General features: G+C 43.9%; 1 protein-coding gene across 1 annotated transcript in view; it reads right to left on the bottom strand.

Moving 5' to 3' along the window:
* The window catches only part of VMP1 (vacuole membrane protein 1), a 168,263-nt gene that overhangs the window by 44,782 nt on the left and 99,663 nt on the right, over window positions 1-23,818 (bottom strand). The window contains exon 7 of the mRNA XM_081945481.1: window positions 20,178-20,309. Coding sequence (XP_081801607.1) covers window positions 20,178-20,309 — 132 coding nt within the window. The remainder of the gene's footprint in view (window positions 1-20,177; window positions 20,310-23,818) is intronic.

The raw sequence follows: 23,818 nt of genomic DNA, 5'->3' as shown, positions 1-23,818 counted from the left end.
TTTGTCACCTAAAGATATCTGAATTGTGGGTTATGCCTTTCAGCCCCCGGCAAACTTTGAATCATTATTTTCAATGCTACTGTATTTAATCAATTTAGATTAAATTACTAATGGTTTCCAGATGGTGTAATCCATTATCCTACCTTTCTCACCAAAGGATGCCAGTTAAAAACAACAACAAACTCCCTAGAAAGATGCAGTCAATAGCACATCTAACCTTCCTCCAAATAAAATGTTTTGCTTTAAATTAAATACCGACATTTAGAAATACAAGAAGGCAATTTGAGGCCTGCTAAGGAAAAACATTTTGATGCAGAAATTTACCTATGCTAGAGTTAACTGCGCATCTATCATTTCCCAAATTAATGATGGTTGAAACTGGATTAACAATTGCAGGACATTCCCCCCTCCCCCCCGCTATTTAAAATTTATAATCAGAGTCTGGATTTAATATCAGACCTGATGTTTTTAAATTGGAACTTCTTGATGAGAAAAGAAAGGAAGAAAGAAGATAATAGAGAGGAGGAAAAAAGAAGACAGAGAGGGGGAAAGAAAGAAAGAGAGAGAAAATAGGCAAAATTTTCATGCAAGCAAATAATTAATGGACAACTGATTTATGAAAGAAAGAAAGAAAGAAAGAAAGAAAGAAAGAAAGAAAGAAAGAAAGAAAGAAAGAAAGAAAGAAAGAAAGAAAGAATAAGTAAAAAAGGAAGTAAGAAAGAAAGGAAATTGGTGAATGGATTTCGGTTTACCTGAAAAGGAGTCCTATTTTTAAAAGTAGAAGAAGAAAAGAGAAGTGAAGAAGAAAATATTTCTTACGATCAGGGTCTTTCATAAGAAATTTTCCCATAATGTCCCTTTTACAATGCTAGATTTGACCATTCATGTTTTCAGTTCCTATTTTGCCAAGACTGTTTCATAAGGCCTGTGGGTTATTGTGATATTTATAATTTAATTGTAAATGAAAGGCATTCTTGGTCCGATGGTAAAAAAAATAAAAATAAAATCCAAGTGTACTGAATTTTAAAACACAAATAATTGGATGTAATTTGCAAACCTGTCTGAACCTCTTTCTTTTACCCCACTTAACCATTCTTGGGTGAAAAAATGGAAAATTGTAATAAGAGAGCTCTACTTGTCTTTAAAAGAAAATGAGGATTTGAGGAAAGGAAAATAGAAAGCATTGCAAACTTAGGTTTATCTCGTTTTAAGGAAAAAAATACTAGGTATATTATTCAATATTATGGATCTCAGAACAAATTAAGACTTGTGGAAATTTATTAAAATGAATTAAAAAACGGGCACATGCGTTTCATTTTGGAAATCCTGATATGCCAAATTTAATTAAACAATCAAAAATTTAAAAATGTAACTTTCAGAAATATATATTTTACAATAAATATATTATTTATACTTTATTATTTGTCTTTGTTACTTTTATTATTTTTTAAACAATATCTTAAAAGGAATTACCATATAAAGTTTTCGAGCTAATTTCTAGCAAAGTGATTTACTGCACTGTAAGAGCTGTTAATGTCAAAAAAGATTCTTTTTTATATTACACCTTAATTGTCTCAAAGATGATTTTAAAAAATGATACACAACAACAGAAACAACTGCTAGTGTGATTAAAAACCAGAATGCAAAGAGATTATAACATCCGCAAAGCAGATAGTATCTAGTAAATAAATAGTTATGAATAAACTTTAACATCTTGCTTCAAGATTTTTTTTAAAGTTTCAAGTTCACTTTTCTGACTACTTTTTTTTTAAAAAACTAACCGCCGTCTAATTCTGATTTTATCTTTTTTGAAATTAACAGTTAAAAAAAAACAAAGCAAGATAACTCTTTTGCGCCTATTTTTTTTTTAAAAAGCACGATTTCAGTTCTCAAATGCCACCGGACAATTTTTAGAACTTTTAAAATCTCATTCAAAGAGACAAGAGATTAAATAATATATATACATATATGTACATGAATATTTCAAAATTACTTACGGGCAAAAAATAACTTTCCCCCAATTAAAGATTATAGGTTTTCTTCTCCTGTCTTCTCAGTTATCGTGAATCATTTTCTTTATTGTAAGAATATTATTATTTTTGCTCAAGACTATTCCTATTAAAAGCATGACTCTTGTGGGATTTAGGAAGGACTTCCTGCTTCTAATGCTATACCAACCGGGAATTTTTAAATGATTAGTTATTACTTCACTGGATTAATCATCAGATTTTTTTATAAAAAAAAACAGTGCTGGGAATAGTGTGAAAACTAAAAAGTTTATTGAAATAATAGGCAATTCGCAAAGCTCACCTTTTACAATCCATAAAAGCGATACAGCTCACACATTTTACAATCCATAAAAAGTGATATTCTCTAATTAGTGTAATGGTTTAATAAAAGGACAAAATTCAAATGAAAACTGCTCCCTACTAAAATTTTAAAAAGAGGTAAGCTCGTTATATTTTAAATTAGATCTTTCAAGGTAGTTTCTAACGCAATTGACTTTCTATTTGAGGGGAAGGAATTCCAGGAGAGAGATTAGGATGTATTTTGCTGCTAGAAATTTCCTAAGGGAAGATTTTTTTCCAGATGGATATGAAATTTCAAATAAACAAGAGGAATTTGGTGGTGTGAACTTGACTTAGTCTTGTTGTCCTTGCAATTGTCTTGTTACAGGTAATAAATCATACTTTATTACCATAGTTGGCTGATGATGGTTAGTGCTATGCTTAGGAACGGACTGGAAACAGCTTTTAAATTATATAAAAAGGATTTTCTTAATAAATTGAACAGTATGTATCTGCAAAATACTGGGCAATGTATTTTAGGCAGGAATTTTGACATGCAAGACAAGAAGGATCTTCTTTATGTGGGATCCTGGATGCTCTCTGAGCTTGGCTGGGTTTTTTTGCAGACGTTTCAATGCCCAACTAGGTAACATCATCAGTGCTAGAAGGGAACGGGGTTTGCTCTCTCTTTATATACTTGCCCTGTCACCACTTTACCAGCAATCAAGCAGAGACTAATATCAAGATTAATACCTGGACCAACAATCAAGCAATAAACAACACCCCAATCAAGGAACCACCAAACTCAGACAATCAAACAATAAACCACAGCCTAACCAAGCAGTGACCCAAACCACACCCACCATCACAGACAAGGCAAGCCACTACTATAAAAAGAGAGAGCAAACTTCACCCCTTTCTAGCACTGATGATGTTACTTAGTTGGGTCATGAAACATCTGCAAAACAAGCAAGGTCAGAGAGCTCTAAGGACTCCACAGTTCAACCCTGTGCTATAAATATTAGCCTGTATTGGACACACACACACACACACACACACACCCAACCATCAATCAATGAGTTAGGCCAGTGATGGCGAACCTTTTTTGGCTCGCGTCCCAAAAGCGGGAGGAGCGCAGGAGGGGGTCATGCGTGGGCGTGCCACACATGCGCACTCTTCCCCCCTCTGCATGCATGCACATGCAACCAGCGCCCACCCAGCGCTTTTCGTGCTTTTTTCGCCCTCCCCAGCCTCCAGAGGCTTTCCAAGAGTCTAGGGAGGGCAAAAATAGCCCCCTGCCCCACCCCCCGGAGGCTTCAGGAGCTTCCCTGAAGACTCCGGAAAGCAAAAAACCAGCCCTATGGGCAAACTAGAAGTTCAGGAATGGACTTCCAGTTTGGCCGCAGTGCTGTTTTTTGTCCTCCGGAGCCTTCAGGAGGCTTGTTTGTTTTATGCTCCATTTAATCATGAATTGTTTGTTTAATTATCATCATGATGTTTTATTGTATTTTAGTGTCATCTCTTGGACTTTCTCTAGCAAACAGGTGAATGGGAAGCCTCTGGAGGGTGAAAATCAGCCTCACAAGAAAGCCGAAGTCAGCTGGCCAGCGCATGCATGCACACTTAAGCTGACAGGGTAATGCCTCACGTGCCCTAACAAATGGTTCTGCGTGCCACCTGTGGCACCCGTGCCATAGGTTCGCCATCACGGAGTTAGGCTGTGCTGACAGATACTAATTGAACCTAGGTGATTCCACAGAACCTTTATGGCTATGAGGAAACTTCAGCCTGAGTCTCTCTAGACACTGTCCATCAACTAAGGAATTCATAAGTGGAACACCGTGCTTTCAGAAGTTGTGGGTGCTTCTTCGTCACTGGAGGGTTTTAAGAAGAGATTGGACAGTCATTTGTCTGGTATGGTGCAGAGGTGTCAAATTCGATTTCACTGAGGGCTACATCAGAGTTGTGTGGGCCAGATCTAAGCATCCCCCGGGCAGGATCTGTCCCCCGGGCCTTGAGTTTGACACCCCTAGTATAGCATCTCCTGCTTGAACAGGGGGTTGGACTAGCGGACCTCCGAGGTCCCTTCCAACTCTTGTTATTTTGTATTCTGTATAACTGAGCCACTATAGCATACATCAGACCAAAAAGACTTGAGTTTCTCCAAGTTTCTGCCTCAGTGTAGCCTTCTCAGTCCGGACATAAAGAGTTTCTGTAGGTTTGGGTGACTTCACAAATTTGACAAATATTTACGCAAGGGAATCTAAATACAATTCAAAGTAAGATTTATATGACTAGGTGAGGTTTCACATGCGTCTCAATTTATAGAAGAAGAATATCAGCGAGGAGGGAAGGCATGAACGAAGAACATGAATAAGCGAAGGAAGGGAATTTTGAGGATTTGGGAAAGAGGCTTTTTAACTTTCAACAAAGCTAGACTAATTGTTTTGGAGGTGAGTAGGGAAAGCTCGAAGCACAAGACAGAAACAGGAGTGCCCAATTCATTGAAAAAAAACAGAGTGTGAAAAATGTTATCCCCGTATCTAACTCTTCTACTTTCACATGCTACTCTTTGGATTCTTTTCACTGCCTCCTGGAGCCGTGATGGCGAACTTATAGCACACGCGCGACCTCTCTGCGGGTACGCGAGCCATCGCCCCAGGTCAGTTCCACCACGCATGCACCTGCACCTCCTATTGCCCAGCTGATTTTCGGATCTCTGCTGTGCATGCACGGGGCGGTATGCCTGCGGGAGACGTGTGCGCGAGGGGGGAGCGTTTTTGGTCAGGAGGCTTCGGGGATGCCCTCGCGCCCAAAAATGAGGTGTGAGGGGGGGGTCACACGCACATGCGCAGAGCGCCGGGGCACACACCTTGCGTGTTGTGCACGCATTGCATTATGGGTGTGGGCAACACATACGCACGTTGTCGCGCACACGTTGTGCGGTTTTGGGACACGACGACAAAAAGGTTAGCTATCGTTGTCCTAAAGCAGGGGTGTCCAAACTTGGCAACTTTAAGACTTGTGGACTTCAACTCCCAGAATTCCCCAGCCAGCAGGGAATTCTGGGAGTTGAAGTCCACAAGTCTTAAAGTTGCCAAGTTTGCACACCCGTCCTAAAGCTTAGGGGAAAAAAACGAATTTTCCGTTTTTGCTGCTCTTTCTTTGTAATAACACCTCCATGTGGAACAAGTCTGCTAAGTAGTGCTTGTGCTGCAGGCTTTCTGCTAATTTTCCCAACCCGTTTTGCCGCAACCCATTTTTCTCCTTCCCTTCACACTTCTCGGGACTCCATTTTTTTCTTTTATTCATTTGGGTAGAAATAAAATGTTTTTTAAAGTACAGTACAATACAATAGCAAAGTTGGAAGGGACCTTGGAGGTCTTCTAGTCCAACCCCCTGCCTAAGCAGGAAACCCTATACCCTTTCAGACAGATGGCTATCCAACATCTTCTTAAAGACTTCCAGTGTTGGGGCATTCACAACTTCTGGAGGCAACTTCTGTTCCACTGGTTAATTGTTCTCACAGTCAGGAAGTTTCTCCTCAGTTCTAAGTTGCTTCTCTCCTTGATTAGTTTCCACCCATTGCTTCTTGTTCTACCCTCAGGTGCCTTGGAGAATAGCTTGACTCCCTCTTCTTTGTGGCAACCTCTGGGATATTGGAAGACTGCTATCATGTCTCCCCTAGTCCTTCTTTCTCTTAAGCTAAACATACCCAGTTCCTGCAACCGTTCTTCATATGTTTTAGTCTCCAGTCCCCTAATCCTCTTTGTTGCTCTTCTCTGCACTCTTTCTAGAGTCTCCACATCTTTTCTACATCGTGGTGACCAGAACTGAATGCAGTATTCCAAGTGTGGCCTTACCAAGACATTATAAAGCGGCATCAACACTTCACGTGATCTTGATTCTATCCCTCTGTTGATGCAGCCTAGAACTGTGTTGGCTTTTTTGGCAGCTGCTGCCCACGGCTGGCTCCTATTTAAATGGTTGTCCACTAGGACTCCAAGATCCCTCTCACAGTTACTAATATTGAGCAAGGTACCACCTATACTGTACCTGTGCATTTCGTTTGAACTTTTTTTTTCAAAAATTTGAGAACCAACTACCAACATTATCACTCTTCCCAAATCTGTAATATGGTTATTTTTTTACCTCGTGTTCTAAAGAATCCATGCATTTCCTCAAGCCCCTTTTGCTACAAAGAAAAAGCAATTGCAAAGGAAAATCAAATATAGACCGATACAAATAGTCCTCGACTTACAACTGTTCATTTAGTGACTGTCTGAAGTTTCAAGTACACTGAAAACAGTCTTGCGTAGCAACATAAACTCTAGGCTCGGTTGGGGGTCACACATAGAAGATTATGTGTATTAAATACATATATTTAAAACTAGCTGTTAACCCAGCGTTGCCTGAGTATTTTGTTTATCCCAATTCAGTATTAGACATTCACAAATGTCCGGACCAAACGTAATTTATGATGTTGGATTTTCCCCCTTGCCAGAGGGAGCTCATATGGAGTACTATGAAGCCATTACAATGGCAACTCCACTGTGCTGTATAGTAGAAGCCATTTTACAGCAGTACAGTAGAAGCCATTTGAAGGCACAACAGGCTGTATCTTAACAGAACACACACCCCGAGGGTTGTTAGGGGTGTCCTACCCCCACAGTATTTATTTGCAGAGTTAGTCAACTGCATACCACACACACACACACACACACACACACACACACACACACACACACATATATATATATATATATATATGATTGAAGAAATCTCTTCAAGGGAATTTCAGTAATTGTGGGAAAATGGGAATGGCTGGAAATACTTGCTTTTTGGGTTAAACCCTAGACTCCTCTTTTATTTGATTTCTTTCCCCAGCAGTGAGGTCTCTAGGCCAAACTTTATGAATTACATCTTGATTGTTCCACCTCGAGATTTATACCCTGGGTTGTTCTGTCAAGCTGGGCACGGCCCCAGCTTGTCTAAGAGACGACATTGCTCCATTGTGACTAATATCCCGTGGAAATCTGCAACTGCATGATTTATGGCGTGCCAAACGAGAGCGTTTTGTGGCCCACACAGATCCACATCTTCTATGCTTTATTATTATTATTAGATTTTTTTTAAAAAAATACCACCTTTATTATTTTTTATAAATAACCCAAGGCAGCGAACATACCTAATGCTGCTCCTACCTCTTATTTTCCCCATAACAACCACCATGGGAGGTGGGTTGGGCTGAGACAGGGAGAGATTGGTCCAAAGATACCCAGTCAGCTTTTAGGGCTAAGGCGGGACTAGAACTCACCATCTCCTGGTGATTGACTCAAAGTCACCAAACTGGCTTTCATACTTAAAGTGGAACTAGAACTCACTGTCTCCTGGTGATTGGCCCAAAGGCAGGATTAGAACACACTGTCTCCTGGTGATTGGCCCAAAGTCACCCAATTGACTTTCGAGCCTAAACGGGACTAGAACTCACTGTCTCTTAGCAATTGACCCAAAGTCACCAAACTGGCTTTCATACCTAAAGTGGAACTAGAACTCACTGTCTCCTGGTGATTGGCTCAAAGGCAGGATTAGAACACACTGTCTCCTGGTGATTGGCCCAAAGTCACCCAATTGACTTTTGTGCCTAAACGGGACTAGAACTCACTGTCTCTTGGCAATTGACCCAAAGTCACCAAACTGGCTTTCATACCTAAAGTGGAGCTAGAACTCACTGTCTCCTGGTGATTGGCCCAAAGTCACCCAGCTGACTTTCATGCCTAAGGTGGCACTAGAAGTTAGTTACTGTCTTCTGGTTTCAAAATGAGTGGTCAATACATTTTACAAATACAGGCAGTCCTCGACTTATGACCACAGTTGAGCCCAACGTTTCTGTTGCTAAGTGAGACATTTGTTCACTGGGTTTTGTCTTATTTTTTCATCTTCCTTGCCACAGTTGTAAAAGGGGATCACGTGACCCCAGGACACTGCAACCGTCGTAAATATATCCCAGTTGCCAAGGGTTTGAATTTCGATCACATGACCATGGGGATGCTGCAAAGGTTGCAAGTGTGAAAAACGGTCATAAGTCACTTTTCTCAGTGCCGCTAAATAAAATGTTGTAAGCCGAAGACTACAAATAAAACAATAATAAAGAATAGAATAGAAAAGAACAAAATATAGAATAGAATATGGTAGAATAGAATACCGAATGGAATAGAATAGAGATTAGAATATAGTAGAATAGAGAATATAATATAGTAGAATAGAATATAGAATAGAATATAGAATAGAATACCCTGTTTCCCCAAAAATAAGACCTGCCCGGATAATAAGCCCAATCGGGCTTTTAAGCACATGTACTAAAATAAGCCCTCCCAAAAATAAGCCCTCCCTGAAAATAAATAGCAGCCATGAGGTGACCACGCTCACCGCCCCCTGCACCTCAAAAATAATAAGACCTCCCCGAAAATAAAGCCAAGGGCTTATTTCAGGGGTCAAAAGAAAATAAGACCCTGTCTTATTTTGGGGGAAACACGGTATAATATAGTGGAATAGAATAGAATAGAATTAGAATTAGAATATAGTAGAATATAATATAATATAATATAGTAGAATAAAATAGAATAGAGAATATAGTACAATAGAATAGAACAGAGACAGAATAGAGAATAGAATATAGTAGAATAGAATAGAACAAAGAATAGAATAATATAATAGAACAGAACAGAACATAGAATAGAATGGAACAGAACAGAACATTGCGGGATTCCCTTTTTAGAAATAAAAAAACCCCAAAAGTAAATCCCATTGATTTTAACAGGGTTTACTCTCAGGTCAATGTGTGAATGCGAAAATCGGTGGCAACTTTATGCGTTCATTATGTTGGGCCAGAAAAAAACTTAAGAAAAGCCCTTGGAGCATCTGATCCACTCAGCTTCCCATCTGGATGAAAAAAAAACACGCATAAATCTGAATGTCTGAAGCCTTAACCTTAGAGGAGGAGGGGGGGGTATAGAGGGAACCTCCTCAAAGAAATTAACTTTACACCTATTTTTAAAAGGAGTGTCTGTGTAACTGAGCAAGCAGTTTCACTTCCCGCTTTTCAGATTTGCCTAACAAAGGTTAACACAATACCTCTAGTTTCAGATAACTTGCCTTTTCTTTCACACTGGGCCAACAGGTGTGTGAGTGTTTTAAAGGGAACATTCTGTACTCTGCTGATAGCCGGAGCGGTCGAAGGAAGGGGAGGGAAAGAGGAAGAACACAGGGCTTACGCATCCATTACTCAGCACTTCTACCACCAACTGTCTCGCCTGTTAAGTCATCATCCCTCGCAGGTTGGCTGGGAAAAAAAGCCCGTGAAAGAGACAGATCCTTGGCTGACAAGCTGACTCACACCCGGGTGTGCATGCATGCAGCACTCAGCACACAGACTGGGATAACTTACCAGCAGGATTTCAAAGGAAAAGAGTGAAGAACTTGGCGGGGGAAACTTAAAAAAGACCGAGCCAGCAGGAAAAAAGCAAAACCGAGCCGCTTTTAAAATCGTAGAAATAAATTAACACAGCTGCAGAACTTCAAGGTTACACAATTCGGAATGGCTAAAAGAGACTAACGTGTTGTTGTCGTGTCTCTCCCTGCCCCTCCCCACTCACTTAGGCAATTTGCACTTCTGGACTGCGGCGTGCGGGCCGTAATTTGAATTTTTCGACACGTTGGGAACGAAAAAAAAAAGAAAAAAAAAGGGAGGAAATGGCTCTGTGAAATCACACAAAACGAATGTCAAGTTCTGTTCTAACAGACCTCCACGACAGCATGGTGGAAAATTTGATTTATTGCTTTTTCTGATTTTAATGGGAGCCAGCCGTGTGCAGCAGCTGCCAAAAAAGCCAACACAGTTCTAGGCTGCATCAACAGAGGGATAGAATCAAGATCACGTGAAGGGTTAATACCACTGTATAAGGCCTTGGTAAGGCCACACTTGGAATACGGCATTCAGTTTTGGTCGCCATGATGTACAAAAGATCTGGAGACTCTGGAAAGAGTGCAGAGAAGAGCAAGAAAGAGGATTAGGGGACTGGAGACTAAAACATAGGAAGAACAGTTGCAGGAACTGGGTATGTCTAGTTTAATAGAAAGAAGGACTAGAGGAGACACGATAGCAGTCTTCCGACATCTCAGGGGTTGCCACGAAGAAGAGGGAGTCAAACTATTCTCCAAGGCACCTGAGGGTAGAACAAGAAGCAACGGGTGGAAAGCAATCAAGGAGAGAAGCAAGTTAGAACTGAGGAGAAACTTCCTGACAGTTAGAACAATTAATCAGTGGAACAGAATTTGCCTCCAGAAGTTGTGAATGCCCCAACACTGGAAGTCTTTAAGAAGATGTTGGATAGCCATCTGTCTGAAGCGGTATAGGGTTTCCTGCCTAGGCAGGGGGTTGGACTAGAAGACCTCCAAGGTCCCTTCCAACTCTACTATTGTATTGAATTTATTAAACAATCTTTGTTCATTTGTGATGTGGGATCCATGGTGGAACTTGAGAATCTAGAAAGAGTGAAGAGCAGAGCAACAAAGAGGATGAGGGGACTGGAGGCTAAAACATATGAAGAACGGTTACAGGAACTGGGTATGTTTGGTTTAATGAAAAGAACGACCAGGGGAGACATGATAGCAGTCTTCTAATATCTCAGGGGTTGCCACAAAGAAGAGAGAGTCAAGCTATTCTCCAAGGCGCCTGAGGGTAGAACAAGAAGCAATGGGTGGAAACTAATCAAGGAGAGAAGCAACTTAGAACTGAGGAGAAACTTCCTGACAGTGAGAACAATTAATCAGTGGAACAGAAGTTGCCTCCAGAGGTTGTGAATGCCCCAACACTGGAAGTCTTTAAGAAGATGTTGGATAGCCATTTGTCTGAAATGGTATAGGGTTTCCTGCCTAGGCAGGGGGTTGGACTAGAAGACCTCCAAGGTCCCTTCCAACTCTGCTATTGTATTGTATTGTATTGTTTTGTAGTGACCATAGAGTTTTTTTAAACACTTATGACCGCTACCCCATCCTCGTAGTCACGTGATCAACATTTGGATGCTTGGCAACTGGTGTGTATGTTATGACGGTTGCAGTGTCACATGGGGTTGTGCGATCCCTTCTATGACAAGAAAAGTTAACGGGGAAGCCAAATTCACTTAAAAACTCTGTTACTAAATTAACACTGGAAATACATTCACTTAACATCAATGGCAATAAAGTTCGTACGATGGGGAAAAATTCGCTTAGTTACCATCTTCATTAGCAATGGAAATTTTGGGCTCAATTGTGGTCATAAGTTGAGGAATACCCGTACAACCACATGCACGTTGAAGACTATAAAACCAATACAAACCTTTTTACAAAGTCTGCAATTAAGTGTTTTTTTTTTTAAAAAAAATCTCTGTTCAACAAGATTACAGGAAATTTTGTTCCCTTCAGCTCCAGCTATAATGCAAGTGTGAAAAATGGTCCTAAGCCACTGTTTTCATTGCCGTTGTAACTTCGAACAGTGCATCAAACGAACTGTTGCAAGTCGAGGACCACCTGTAGAGTGGGGCAAAATTCACTTAGTGATGGCCTCGATTAGCGATGGAAATTTTGGGCTCAGTTGTGGTCGTAAGTCTAGGTCAGTGGTGAGTTCCGGATCCAACCGGCCCGGTGTCACCCCCAAGGACGCGCGCGGTGCACGCAAGCATTGTAGCTGCAAACGACGCTTCCGCAAGCCTCCGCGACGCTCCAGCTGCTCGGCGGAGCGTCGCGCAGGCGCTGTACATGCCGTGCGTGGAAGCACGGAAAGCTTTAAATCACGGTAAGGAACTCGGGCAGGTGGGTGGGCCCTCCGGAGCATCATACTGGAACAGTACCCGGTGTTTCGGGCAGGCTACGGTATGCCCATACCGGGGCGTACCGCCTGCAACCCACCACTGCTCTTGGTCCAGCCCTACAACCACAAGCCAGTTAATTTTTTTTTAAAAAAACCTAGCCGATAACCCGGTGTTGTTTGGGTATTTATTTATAGGATGAAAATATCCAGATCAAACATAATTTCTAACATTGGATTTTCCCGCTTATTAGAGGGAGCCCCCTTGTGGAGTACTGTGGAGCCGTTACCATGGCAACTCCACTGCGCTGCACAGTAGAAGCCATTTTACGGCAGTACGGTAGAAGCCATTTGAAGGCACAACAGGCTGCATCATAACAGAACACCTCACCCCCCAGGGGTGTTAGGGGTGTCTTCCTCCACAGTATTTGTTTTCCAGAGAGTAAGTCATCTGTGTATACCAAGTTTGGTTGAAATTACTCGAGGCGTTCAAGAGTTATGCCGGAACAAACACACACACACACACACAGAGCCATTTTTATGTACATTGATGGATAACTGCTGTTCAACAAGATCACGGGAAATTTTGTTCCGCTCTGCCCCAACTACAATAGTCACAAGAAAAACTCCCGAGACTTTTGGAGAACCAGGGATTCCCATTTTCCATTGTCTTTCCTCTTCCCTGTTCTTCCCTTTTTCCTTCCATGCTCTCCCCTTTGCAGGCTTGTACGTGTAAATACACGAGGCTTTTTAGTTAGTTATTGATCTGATGCAAGCTCCCGGGGGTGTGTGTGCTTTTTTGACTGATAAGGACAAGATAAAGTACTTCAAATACAGTATTTTGCCTGATAAAACTTGAAAGAGACACCAGGGACGTCTGCATAAGCTGCAAGTTTGGGCAATGAGGTTTTAGCAGCTGCGTCCAAGTAGGCCAGAGACTTATGCTGCCTTAACTTCAGATCAAATATCTTTATTACGGACTTTGGACCGGCTTAACTTCAATTATGATCTGGTTCAGTTTCAAACCCCCCCCTCTTTTGCTGAAACTGAATTGAACTGATGCACAGTTAAACTATTGACGTACGGCCCTTCACTTAGTGACCGTCCAAAGTGACAACGGCGCTGGAAAAAAAGGGGGCAGTTTTTCACACTTAACGACCGTTGTAGCATCCCCATGGTCATGCGATCGGCATTCGCAAAAAAAAGCTTGGCAACCGTTATTTATGACCGTTGCGGTGTCCCGAGGTCGCGCAATCCCCTCTTGCGGCCTTCTCACGAGCAAAATCAACCGGGGGTGGGCGGGGGGGGGAGCCAGATTCACTTAACAAACAGGTTACTAACTTAACAACTGCAGTGGCTGACTTAACGACTGCGGCAAAGAAAGGTTGTAAAATGAGACACAACTCCCTTAGCAACGGTCTTGCTTAGCAATGGAAATGTGGGGCTCAATTGTGGCCGTAGGTCGAGGACTCCCTGTATTAAAAGTTCACGCTTCCTTGTTCAGGTGTTTCTACACCGTCCCCCCCCAAGGAACCCCCATCCTCATTTGCTGGAAGTTGCCTGGATCCCCCAATTCCAGCCAGTTGGGATTTCAAAGATGGCTTTTCGGAGAAGCTGGCCTGTTGATTCTTGACATGGGCCAAGGGACATCTTGGTCAAGAGACTCTCTTAAATAACAGAGCAGAATAACAGAGTTGGAAGGGACCTTGGAGGTCTTCCAGTCCAACCCAGGAAACCCTCTACTATTTCAGACAAATGGTTGTCCAATCTCTTCTTAAAAACCTCCACTGATGGAGCACCATCAACTTCTGGAGGCAAGTTGTTCCAATGATTAATTGTTGTATTTCTCCTTCGTTCTAGGTTGCTTCTCTCCTTGCCTTAGTTTCCACCCATTGCTTCTTGTCCTGCCCTCAGGTGCCTTGGAGAATAGTTTGACTCTCTCTTCTTTGTGGCAACCCCTGAGATATTGGAAGACTGCTATCCTGTCTCCCCTAGTCCTTCTTTTCATTAAACTAGACATGCCCAGTTCCTGCAACCATTTTTCATATGTTTAGCCTCCAGGCTCTTCTTCACCTTGATTAGGGACCTTGGAGGTCTTCTAGTCCAACCCACTGCTCAGGCAGGAGACTCTATACCATCTCTTCTTAAAAACCTCCATTGATGGAGCACCATCAACTTCTGGAGGCAAGTTGTTCCAACGATTAATTGTTCTGAATACCCCTGTTCTTTAGCTGTTCCCTTTGTCTGGCTACTCTGCGCATGCGCACACTGGGAACAGGCTCCAGTTGTTCGTCTGCCTCACTGATGTCTGACTCTGAAGGCAGCTGATAGCTGTCAGACGGCCTTGGCCCCCTCTCTGTCTCCGACACAGAGTCCTCATCAGAGCCTTCCCCAGACTCCAAGACTCCCTAGCCCTAGGTTGCTTCTCTCCTTGCCTTAGTTTCCATCCATTGCTTCTTGTCCTGCCTTCTGGTGCCTTGGAGAATAGCTTGACTCCCTCGTCTTTGTGGCAACCACTGAGATATTGGAACACTGCTATCATGTCACCCCTGGTCCTTCTTTTCATTAAACTAGAAGGCAACACAAGGCAAAGTCAGGCAAGCTGATCTCCTCTCTTGGCCCAACAGCTGAAAGGGTTAAGACAGATCCACCCAAGCCTATTTTAGCAAAAAAAAAACCCTAAAAGGAATGCCCTCAGGAATCTGGAATGTACGACATGCAGACGGTTCATTTGTTGGCCACCCATTGAGAGTGAACAATAAAGAAAAGAAGGAAAATGAAGGAACAGAGTAAAGGGAGGGATGACCGGAGGGGAGGGGGGGGAGAATTCACTCCTCGGCTCCAAATCAGGACGTTGTCCTGGGAAGGGAAGGGGAAGGGGAGCAGCGCAGAAGGACACTTCCTGTTTCTCCAAAATGGTCCTATTCTGATCGAGGCTTCCCGAGAGCATGAAGCAAACTCCTTGGTCCCGATTAAAAAAATCCTTTTATTAATTTAGTGTGAATTCTGCTCATTCACATCCAGCAAAGACTTTTAAGGGATGATTTACAGTCACAGACCTTCTCTGGCTTGGAGAGCTGCCAGGCTGATATCTACAAAACTTGGCAAGGAGTCTCGGAGAGTCACGAACCAATTAAGCGAACGAATTGTCTCCTGCAAACTCCACTCCCCTTTGGCTCCTCTTTTATTCCCTACGGGAGGGGCCATTCGCCTATGGCTTTACTCCCAAGTCGACCCCTGTTCTTTAGCTGTTGTTCCCTTTGTCTGGCAGCTCTGTGCATGCGCACACTGGGAACAGGCTCCGGCTGTTCGTCTGCCTCAGTGATGTCTGACTCTGAAGGCAGCTGATAACTGGCATATGGCCCTGGCCCCATCTCTGCCTCCGACACAGAGCTCTCATCAGAGCCTTCCCCAGACTCCAGGACTGGCCCATCTTCCTCCCCAACCTCCTCACTGTCCGAAACTGCTGCCAGCTCTGCTGGCGGGCCACAAGAGGTGCCTGCTTCCCCATCGTTTTTTCCAACCCTGTCTTTGTGATGCCAGCTTGCAAACTATTTTAAGGAAAGCCACTGACGACAAGCGAGGAATAAGCAACAAAATTGTCCTGTCTATCTGGCAATGGGGAGAGGCTCTGAATTAAGCCTGTGTGTGTGTGTGTGTGTGTGTGTGTGTGTGTGTGTGTTGTGTGTGTTGAGAAAGATTTCAGAAGCCAACTGGAGTAGCTTTTTATCCTGAGCGAGAACCAGAAGAGGGAAGAATTACATACAGCCCAGGAGCATCCAGCGTGTAACTCTGAACTAATCTCATTCCCAGCGAAGCACGTAACTTGTTCCGTGTGCCCGGCACGCTTTCCATAGGCAGGTTGTGCAACGGCACACCCACGTGCCCGCATAGACACATTCGGACAGTGTGAATACTGCCTGAACATCCTTCTGGCTGGCGGATTCATTCCCAAATGAATCTCAGCCTGAAGTCGATCAAAATAAAGCAGCTCTCTGAACCATGGCTTGACGGGACAGGAATCAAACCCTGATGTGGTTTTTTTTTGCTTCATTGTGGCTGAAGGAAAGATTGGCTAGGAACACCTAATGTGCAATGCTGAAAGCGAAGTGTCAACCCCACCAGAGACGGGAAATTGGGCTGAAGGGCTGTTTTCAGGTTTAATTTTCGTCAGCATGCTCCTTCTTGTTGCAAATTTCTCCCAGGGCCCTTAGTCCCCAATGTTCTTCCATTATTAAATGCAGAAGATAAATCCATGCCTTTTAAAATCATTCTAAGTTTAGTTAGAGCAGGGGTGTCCAAACTTGGCAACTTTAAGACTTGTGGACTTCAACTCCCAGAATTCCCCAGCCAGAGTCAACGTACAAGAGGCTAGAAACCTAACTGACAATTAAAGAACAATCACCCCGAAGCCTGGTTAGGAAATTTGCCAATTTTCTCCAAATTACTTGTCTTTTTTTTTTTATTAGGTTGATCATTTGCTATCCACAAAGCCTGCCTTTGTTGATGAATCCGGTTAAAAGAATTGTATTGCTGCTGCCTGTTTAAAAAAAAAATCCTGATGCTATTTAGAATATTCTTTATCCTTTAAATAGTATTTACTTTTAATTGTTATTTTATGAGAGCTTATCGCGATGTTTGCTGCCTTAATTTCTCTAGGTGAAAAGGCAGGGGGGAAAAAAGATTCATATATACTAAAAAAAAAAATGCAAATAAATTTACCCAGAAACTTAGCATCGCTCCCGCCAAGTCCATCAACTGGGAGTTCCGCCTGCTAAACCATTCCCTTTTCCCAACCGTTCACCTATCATGGTTGAAGATTTTAAAAAGTAACACTGGGTAGGGTGTGGCTGATGGACTTTGTGTTCTTTGTTGGGGCAACCCACAAAGACCGAAGTAAAGATCTGTTCCAAAAGGAAGAAAAAGTAAGAGGGGAAAAAAAGGAGAGCGAGTTTCCACAAATGGCACAAGTTTAAAAAACTTTTCAAGAGCCTCTCCTATGGTCCCTTCTAACCTCAGAATTCGTCATTAAATGACATTTAACCCATTGCAAATACTGCCCATTCCATTTCTCCTTGACAGGAAGTGATTCCTAGGAACCTATGATGTAATTATTAACCAGAAGAGACAGAAGCTGAAGTTGGATGTGACAAACACACACACACACACACACACACACAGGCACACACACCCTCCCCCCCTCCCTAACCCCAGTCCACGTTGACAAATTCTTTTGACAAGTCCTGTGGTTACAGGGAAGCTGGTTTCATACTGAGTCATCTCTGTTCAAACAGTTTACTGGAAATGGAGGGGAGGGGGAATTTTCAAAGAAACCATGTGATGGCCAGACTAACCACAATCAGCAAAATGTTCAGAGGGGAAAGGAAAGAAAGAGAGAGAGAGAGAGAGAGAAGGGGGAAGGAAGGAAGGAAGGAAGGAGAGAGAAAGAACGTAGGGAGGAAAAAGGGAAAGAAAAAAAGATGGGAGAGAGAGAGAAGGAAAAAGAAAGAAAGGAGGAAGGAGCGAAGGAAGGAAGGAAAGAGGAAGAAGAGAAAGAAAGAGAGCAATAACAAAGAGAGAAAGAACTAGTGGGGAAGAAGAAGAGAAAGATGGAGAGAGAGAAGAGAGGAAAAAGGAAAGAGAAAGAGGAGAGAAAGAGGAAGAAGTGAAAAAGCATAAAAGAAAGAGAGAGAAATAGGGAAGGAGGAGGTGAGAAGAGAAAGAGAGAGAAGGAAAGAGAAAAAAGAAAGAAAGAGGAGGAGAGAGAGGAAGAAGTGAAAAAGAATAAGAGAGAGAAAGAAAGAAAGAAATAGGGAGGGAGGAAGTGAGAAGAGAAAGAAAGAGGAGGAGAGAGAGGAAGAAGTGAAAAAGCATGAAAGAGAGAAAGAAACAGGGAGGGAGGGAGAAGAGAAAGAGAGAGAAGGAAAGAGAAAGAAAGATAGAAAGAAAGAAAAAGGGAGAGACAGAAAGAATGCAGAGTGAGGAAGAAGAGAATGTTGAGGAGATAGGGAAGAAAGAAAAAGAAAGGAAAGAAAGAAAGAAGGAAGAAGGGAGGATGGGAGGGAGGGAGAGTAAGTAAGTAAGCAAGTAAGTCCAGGCTCCCTGGATAAACCACCGCTCTGCAATCCTCAGTCCCTTTGAAGTTGAGGATGTGAATTAACCTCTTTCACCAACTGTGTTTCTTCAAGGGAGACAACTGGGAGAAAGTCAACAAAGATCCTTGACTGCCCCACACGGAGCAATGGCCAGAGAGCACAGCCGCCCGGGAGCTGACCCCACAATAATCAGGCCAGGCTTGTCTCTGGAGCTGCCTTTGGCTCCCTTCAAGCAATCCCTGGCTTGGCCTTCCTCGAGGGGCACATGCAAACTTTCTTCGCTGGGGGATTAATGCACGCGACTGGCCGGCCAGCAGATCTGTGAGATTTAACTGATCGGGAGAGCTTTCTGGCTCACAGATCTCGGGTGGCTTCCAGTAAGGTGAGATTCTCTCCAGAGACAGCAGGAAATCAAGAACCCAATTTTCCCCAAAAAAGAAGACACAAAGATCAGTGTGTAACTGGACCCAAAACAGCCCAGCTCAGGCTCCTGTTCTCCAATGTGAAACCCCATTACATCAGGGCCATTATTCTTATCATTAAGCATTTATTTACATTCATGGGCCGGTCATTTTAACAGTTGCGCCACAAGACACTTCCAAGGTCTTAGCCAGTTGAAGGCAATTCAACCGTTGAAATGTACAAAGAACGCTTGCAGGATTTGGGTTTGGCCAATCTAGAGAAAAGAAGGACTAGGGCAGAGGTGGGTTGCAGACGGTACGCACCGGTACGGGCGGACCAGAGCCAGCCCGGAGCATCGGATAATGTTCCAGTACGGTGGTCCGGAGGGCTCGCCTGCCCGAACTTCTTACCGGTCTTTTACATCTTCTGCGCTTCCACGCATGCGTACGGCACGTACAGCTCCTGTGCGACGCTCCGCTGAGGCTCGCGGAGGCGTTAAGACACACGCACACGCTGCGCGTGTCCTTGTGGACAGCGCTGGGCCAGTTCCAACCGTACCGGTTGGAATGGGATCAGGAACCCACCACTGGACTAGGGGGTACATGATAGCAGTATTCCAGTATTTGAAGGAATACTGCCACTAAAAAGAGGGGCATCAACTTATTCTCCAAAGCACCAAAAAGCAGGACAAGAAACAATGGTTGGAAACTGATCAAAGAGAGAAGCAACCTGGAATTAAGCAGGTAGCATGCAGAGCGCTCTCTGTGGGCATGAGAGCTGTCGCCCAGCTCAGCTCCACCGCACCTCCTGCCAGCCAGCTGATTCTCAGGTCTCTTCCCCGCATGTGGGAGACATGATTTCCAGGTCTCTTCCACGCATGTGGGAGACATGATTTCCAGGTCTCTTCCCCGCATGTGGGAGACATGATTTCCAGGTCTCTTCCCCGCATGTGGGAGTTGATTTTCAGGTCTCTGCCCCGCATGCGGGAGACATGTGTGCATGTATGTGGGGGTCATATTCACATGAGTGTGAAGAGGGGGGAACATGGGGAGGGGGGTGCAGCGCTTCCCTCGGCGCCCTATTTTTGGCCCCGTGTTTGGTCCCAGGAGGGTTCAGTGAGGCTTGCTAGGCCCAAAACGAGCTGCCTGGGGGCGGGCGTCATGCACGCATGTTCAGGGGGGGGGGGGGCTGTAGGGGCATTGCATTATGGGTATATACATGGGGGGGGTGTCGCAACCTTTCGGCATGCGAGGACAAAAAGGTGTAGAATCACTGGTGTAGAATCAGTGATCACTGGTGTAGAATCAGTGAGGGTTGGACTAGAAGCCCTCTAAGGTCCCTTCCAGCTCTATTCTGATTCGATTAAAGACAAATGGACTTATAAAATCCTTGGACATGGTATCAAGTGCCCCGATGACAATGGTATCACTGTGGTTGTTATTATTATTATTATTATTAATAATAATAATAACAATGTGTCAGGTGCACCAGGAACCACTGCCATCGCACTGTTTATGGTGTGCTTTTGTGCCGTGCATTCCTTACCTGTGCGCCTTGTGCGTGTTCTAGCATCTCCTCAAATTCCTGATACTCCTCGTCGTCCGGCTCGGCTCCGGACAGTCGGGCTGCCCTGGCCATGAAATATGGAGGCAGCTCCCCAATGGCTGTTCCAGCCCCCTGGAGGAGAAAATGCAGAAGGAGACAGGAGGGTGTCAAAAGAAAATCCTCATTCTCCTAATACAGGTAGTCCTCGATCCATGTCCTCCACAACTGAGCCCAAAATGTCTGTTGTTAAGTGAGACATAGGTTAAGTGAGTTTCGCCCCATTTTAGGACCTGACCCTAGTTGTGAAGTGAAGCACAGCAGTTTATAAGTTAGTAAACTGGTTGTTAAAGTGAAACTGGTATCTCCACAGACTTTGCTTGTCAGAAGGTCGCAAAAGGGGATCCCGTGACCTTGGGACACTGCAATGGTCGCAAGTATGAACCAGTTGCCAAGCACCTGAATTTGGATCACGTGATCGGGGGGGGGGGGCGGCTACAAAGGTCGTAACTGTGAAACACGGCCCTAAGTCACTTTTTTCGTTGCTGTTGTAACTTTGAACGGCCACTAAATGAACTGCTGTAAGTCGAAGACTACCGGTAATCTTTCCCTGCCCCCACCCCAAGCTGTGAGTACACGGGGATGCTGCCAACGGTTGTGTCATAAGTTGCTTTTTCCAGTGCCGTCCTGATTTCAAACGGTCACTAAAATGAATAGTTGTAAATTGAGGCATACTTGTACAGCAGTAAGCAGGATGCAGTACAGTTTGGCTATTACGTTCAGAGCTGCGCCACCGTGGGAAAGATTAAATAGAACAGAACAGAATAGAATTTTTTTATTGGCCAGGTGTGGTTGGACTCACAAGGAATTTGTCTTTGGTGCAGATGCTCTCAGTGTACATAAAGGAAAATAAAACGCCTTCATCAAGAATCATAAGATACAACACTTGGGGATAGTCATAGGTTACCAATAAGCAATCAAATCGTACTAGGAAACAAATAAAACAATATAAACCGTAAAGATACAAGCAACATAGTTATAGTCGTAAGTGGGGAGAGATAGATACTAGGAAGGATGAGAAGAATAATAGTAATACAGTCTTAGTAGATAATATAACAGAGTTGTGGGAATTAATTGTTTAGTAGAATAATGGCATGGGGGGAAAAACTGTCTTTGTGTCTAGTTGTCTTGGTGTGCAGTGCCCTATAGTGTCGTTTTGAAGGTAGGAGTTGGAACAATTTACGTCCAGGATGCGAGGAATCTGTAGATATTTTCACAGCCCTCTTTTTGACTCTTGTGGTGTACAGGTCCTCAATGGAAGGCAGGTTGGCAGCCATTGCTTTTTCTGCAGTTCTGATTATCCTCTTTAGTCCGTCTCTGTCATGTTGGGTTGCAGAACGCAACCAGTTACAGAGGTGCAGATGACAGAATCAATAATTCCTCTATAGAACGGAATCAGCAGTTCCAATTAATCGAATTAAACTAGATTAATTACCAGGAAAGAAGCAAAATGCACTGATAGGAGAGACGTTTTAGTACCGGCACCGCTGATTTCTGCTACTGAAATCAGTAAGCTTTGGATGGTGCAAGTGAAAACCAGTTTATTTTTAGCATCCCGAAGGGGGTATAATTAGGCTGAAACCGAGGTCGTTCCAACCATTCGATAAAACTAGTCGTGTTTATCATTTTTCCGCCTTGCTTTTTCCCCCCTACTGAGTTCCGTGTGCGAGTGACTGACCGCACATGACCTCATCGGAAGTTTACTACAAGCCCATGAACGTCAATTAAGCAAATAAAAGCAAGGAAGCGAATTCCAACCTCGGGAGTTCAGCCACAGACACGGAATTCCGACATCCCTGTGGTTCAGCGGTCGCTGCCTGCAATTCCGTAGACGCAGAAGCCATCATCTATGTAATTGTCTCTGACCTCTAAATCAATGTTTCTCAGCCTTCGCACATGAAAGATGTGTGGACTTCAACTCCCAGAATTCCCCAGCCAGCTTTGCGGATATATAAACAATGACCCAACCCCGCTCTCTTCTAACACTGATGACGTTACCTAGCAGGGTAAGGAAAACGTCTGCAAGAAAACAATCCAGCTCAAAGAGCACCGAGGACACCACAGTCCTTTTCTTCTTCCTTCTCTTCTCTGCAAACCCCACTCCCTTCTGTCACTGATGATGTTACTTAGTTGGGTAATGAAATGTCCCGCTGCTTGGCGCCTGTTTCCCCCCCCCCTCCGGTTCCTGTGCCTTTCAGGATACCCCTAGGTCGGTGAGTGGCGCTCTGCCCGGCTGGAGAGGGGGATTGCTGGGCGGCTGTTCTCTTGAGAGCGGGTTCCCGAAGACCCTGGCGCGGGGTCAGGAGGACGTGGGCATAGTCTCAGGGGCAAATGGCTGTGCTGCGCTGTCGCAGCAGCGCAACGCGGCAGCCATGAGGTGATCACATTCGCTGCCTCATGCACTCTCAAAACAATAAGTCGTTCCCCCCCCCCAATAATAAGGCCAAGGGCATTGTCAGGTTTCCGAAAGATGCCCTAATTGCCAGCCATATTTGGGAGGGGGGGGGTTCAAAAGAAAATAAGACCCTGTCTTATTTTGGGGGAAAACAGTAGTAAATTTTTTTGAATCCGATCACTGATTTGGATTCCAGACAAGGTCAGCACCAAACCTTCTCTGAATCAGATTGCTGAGATCAGGAACAACAGGAAATTATCCCCAGCCAGACTGCAAATTTGCTTCTGCGAGGTGGGAGAAACAATTTTTTTTATTATTATTATTATTTTCACCCTGGGACCAAAACCAGGCCGTTGTCACCCTTGGCGGTCAACCCACAACTCGCGGGGGGTGGGTGGGTGGGGAGTGACATACAGGCAGAAATCAGCACTGGCCATCTGGCAAATCAAAGGTTAACGGAAGAGGAAGTTTGGCCTGGATTCAAGCAGCTCCTTTCAAATAGCAGGAAAGGTGTAACAAACAACCGGGCAGCTGTCCGGAGGAGGGACGCACCTCGGCCACCGCCCCACCGCCGGCAGGTGTCTTCCCCTCCAGCTGACCCATTCTGTTTATAAGTGGCCCTTCTCAAGCTGCTCTTTAGTGGTTGAGTTTCCCTTTGTTTTCTTGGCAGCTGCCGGAGGACCATTGTGGCTCCTTTGTGTTTGCTTGCAAAATCATCTGGGCTAGAATAGAATAACAGAGTTGGAAGGGACTTTGGAGGTCTTCTAGTCCAACCCCCTGCTCAGGCAGAACACTTTATAGGTTTTATATGAAATACCATTTCAGACAAATGGTTAGCCAATATCTACTTTAAAACTTCCAGTGTTGGAGAATTGACAACTTCTGGAGGCAAGTTGTTCCATTGATTAATTGTCCTAACTGTCAGGAAATTTCTCCTTAGTTCTAAGTTGCTTCTCCCCTTGATTAGTTTCCACCCATTGCTTCTTGTCCTGCTCTCAGGTGCCTTGGAGAATAGCTTGACTCCCTCTTCTTTGTGGCAACCCCTGAGATATTGGAAGACTGCTATCATGTCTCCCCTAGTCCTTCTTTCTATTAAACTAGACATACCCAGTTCCTGCAACAGTTCTTCATAAGTTTTAGTCTCCAGTCCCCTAATAATCTTTGTTGCTCTTCTCTGCACTCTTTCTAG

This window comes from Natrix helvetica (assembly GCF_964273705.1).
Source record: "Natrix helvetica genome assembly, chromosome: 2".
In the NCBI taxonomy this organism is placed as follows: Eukaryota; Metazoa; Chordata; class Lepidosauria; order Squamata; family Natricidae; genus Natrix; species Natrix helvetica.
The sequence above is the reverse complement of the archived record's forward strand: the minus strand, read 5'-3'. Positions and strand labels throughout refer to the sequence as shown.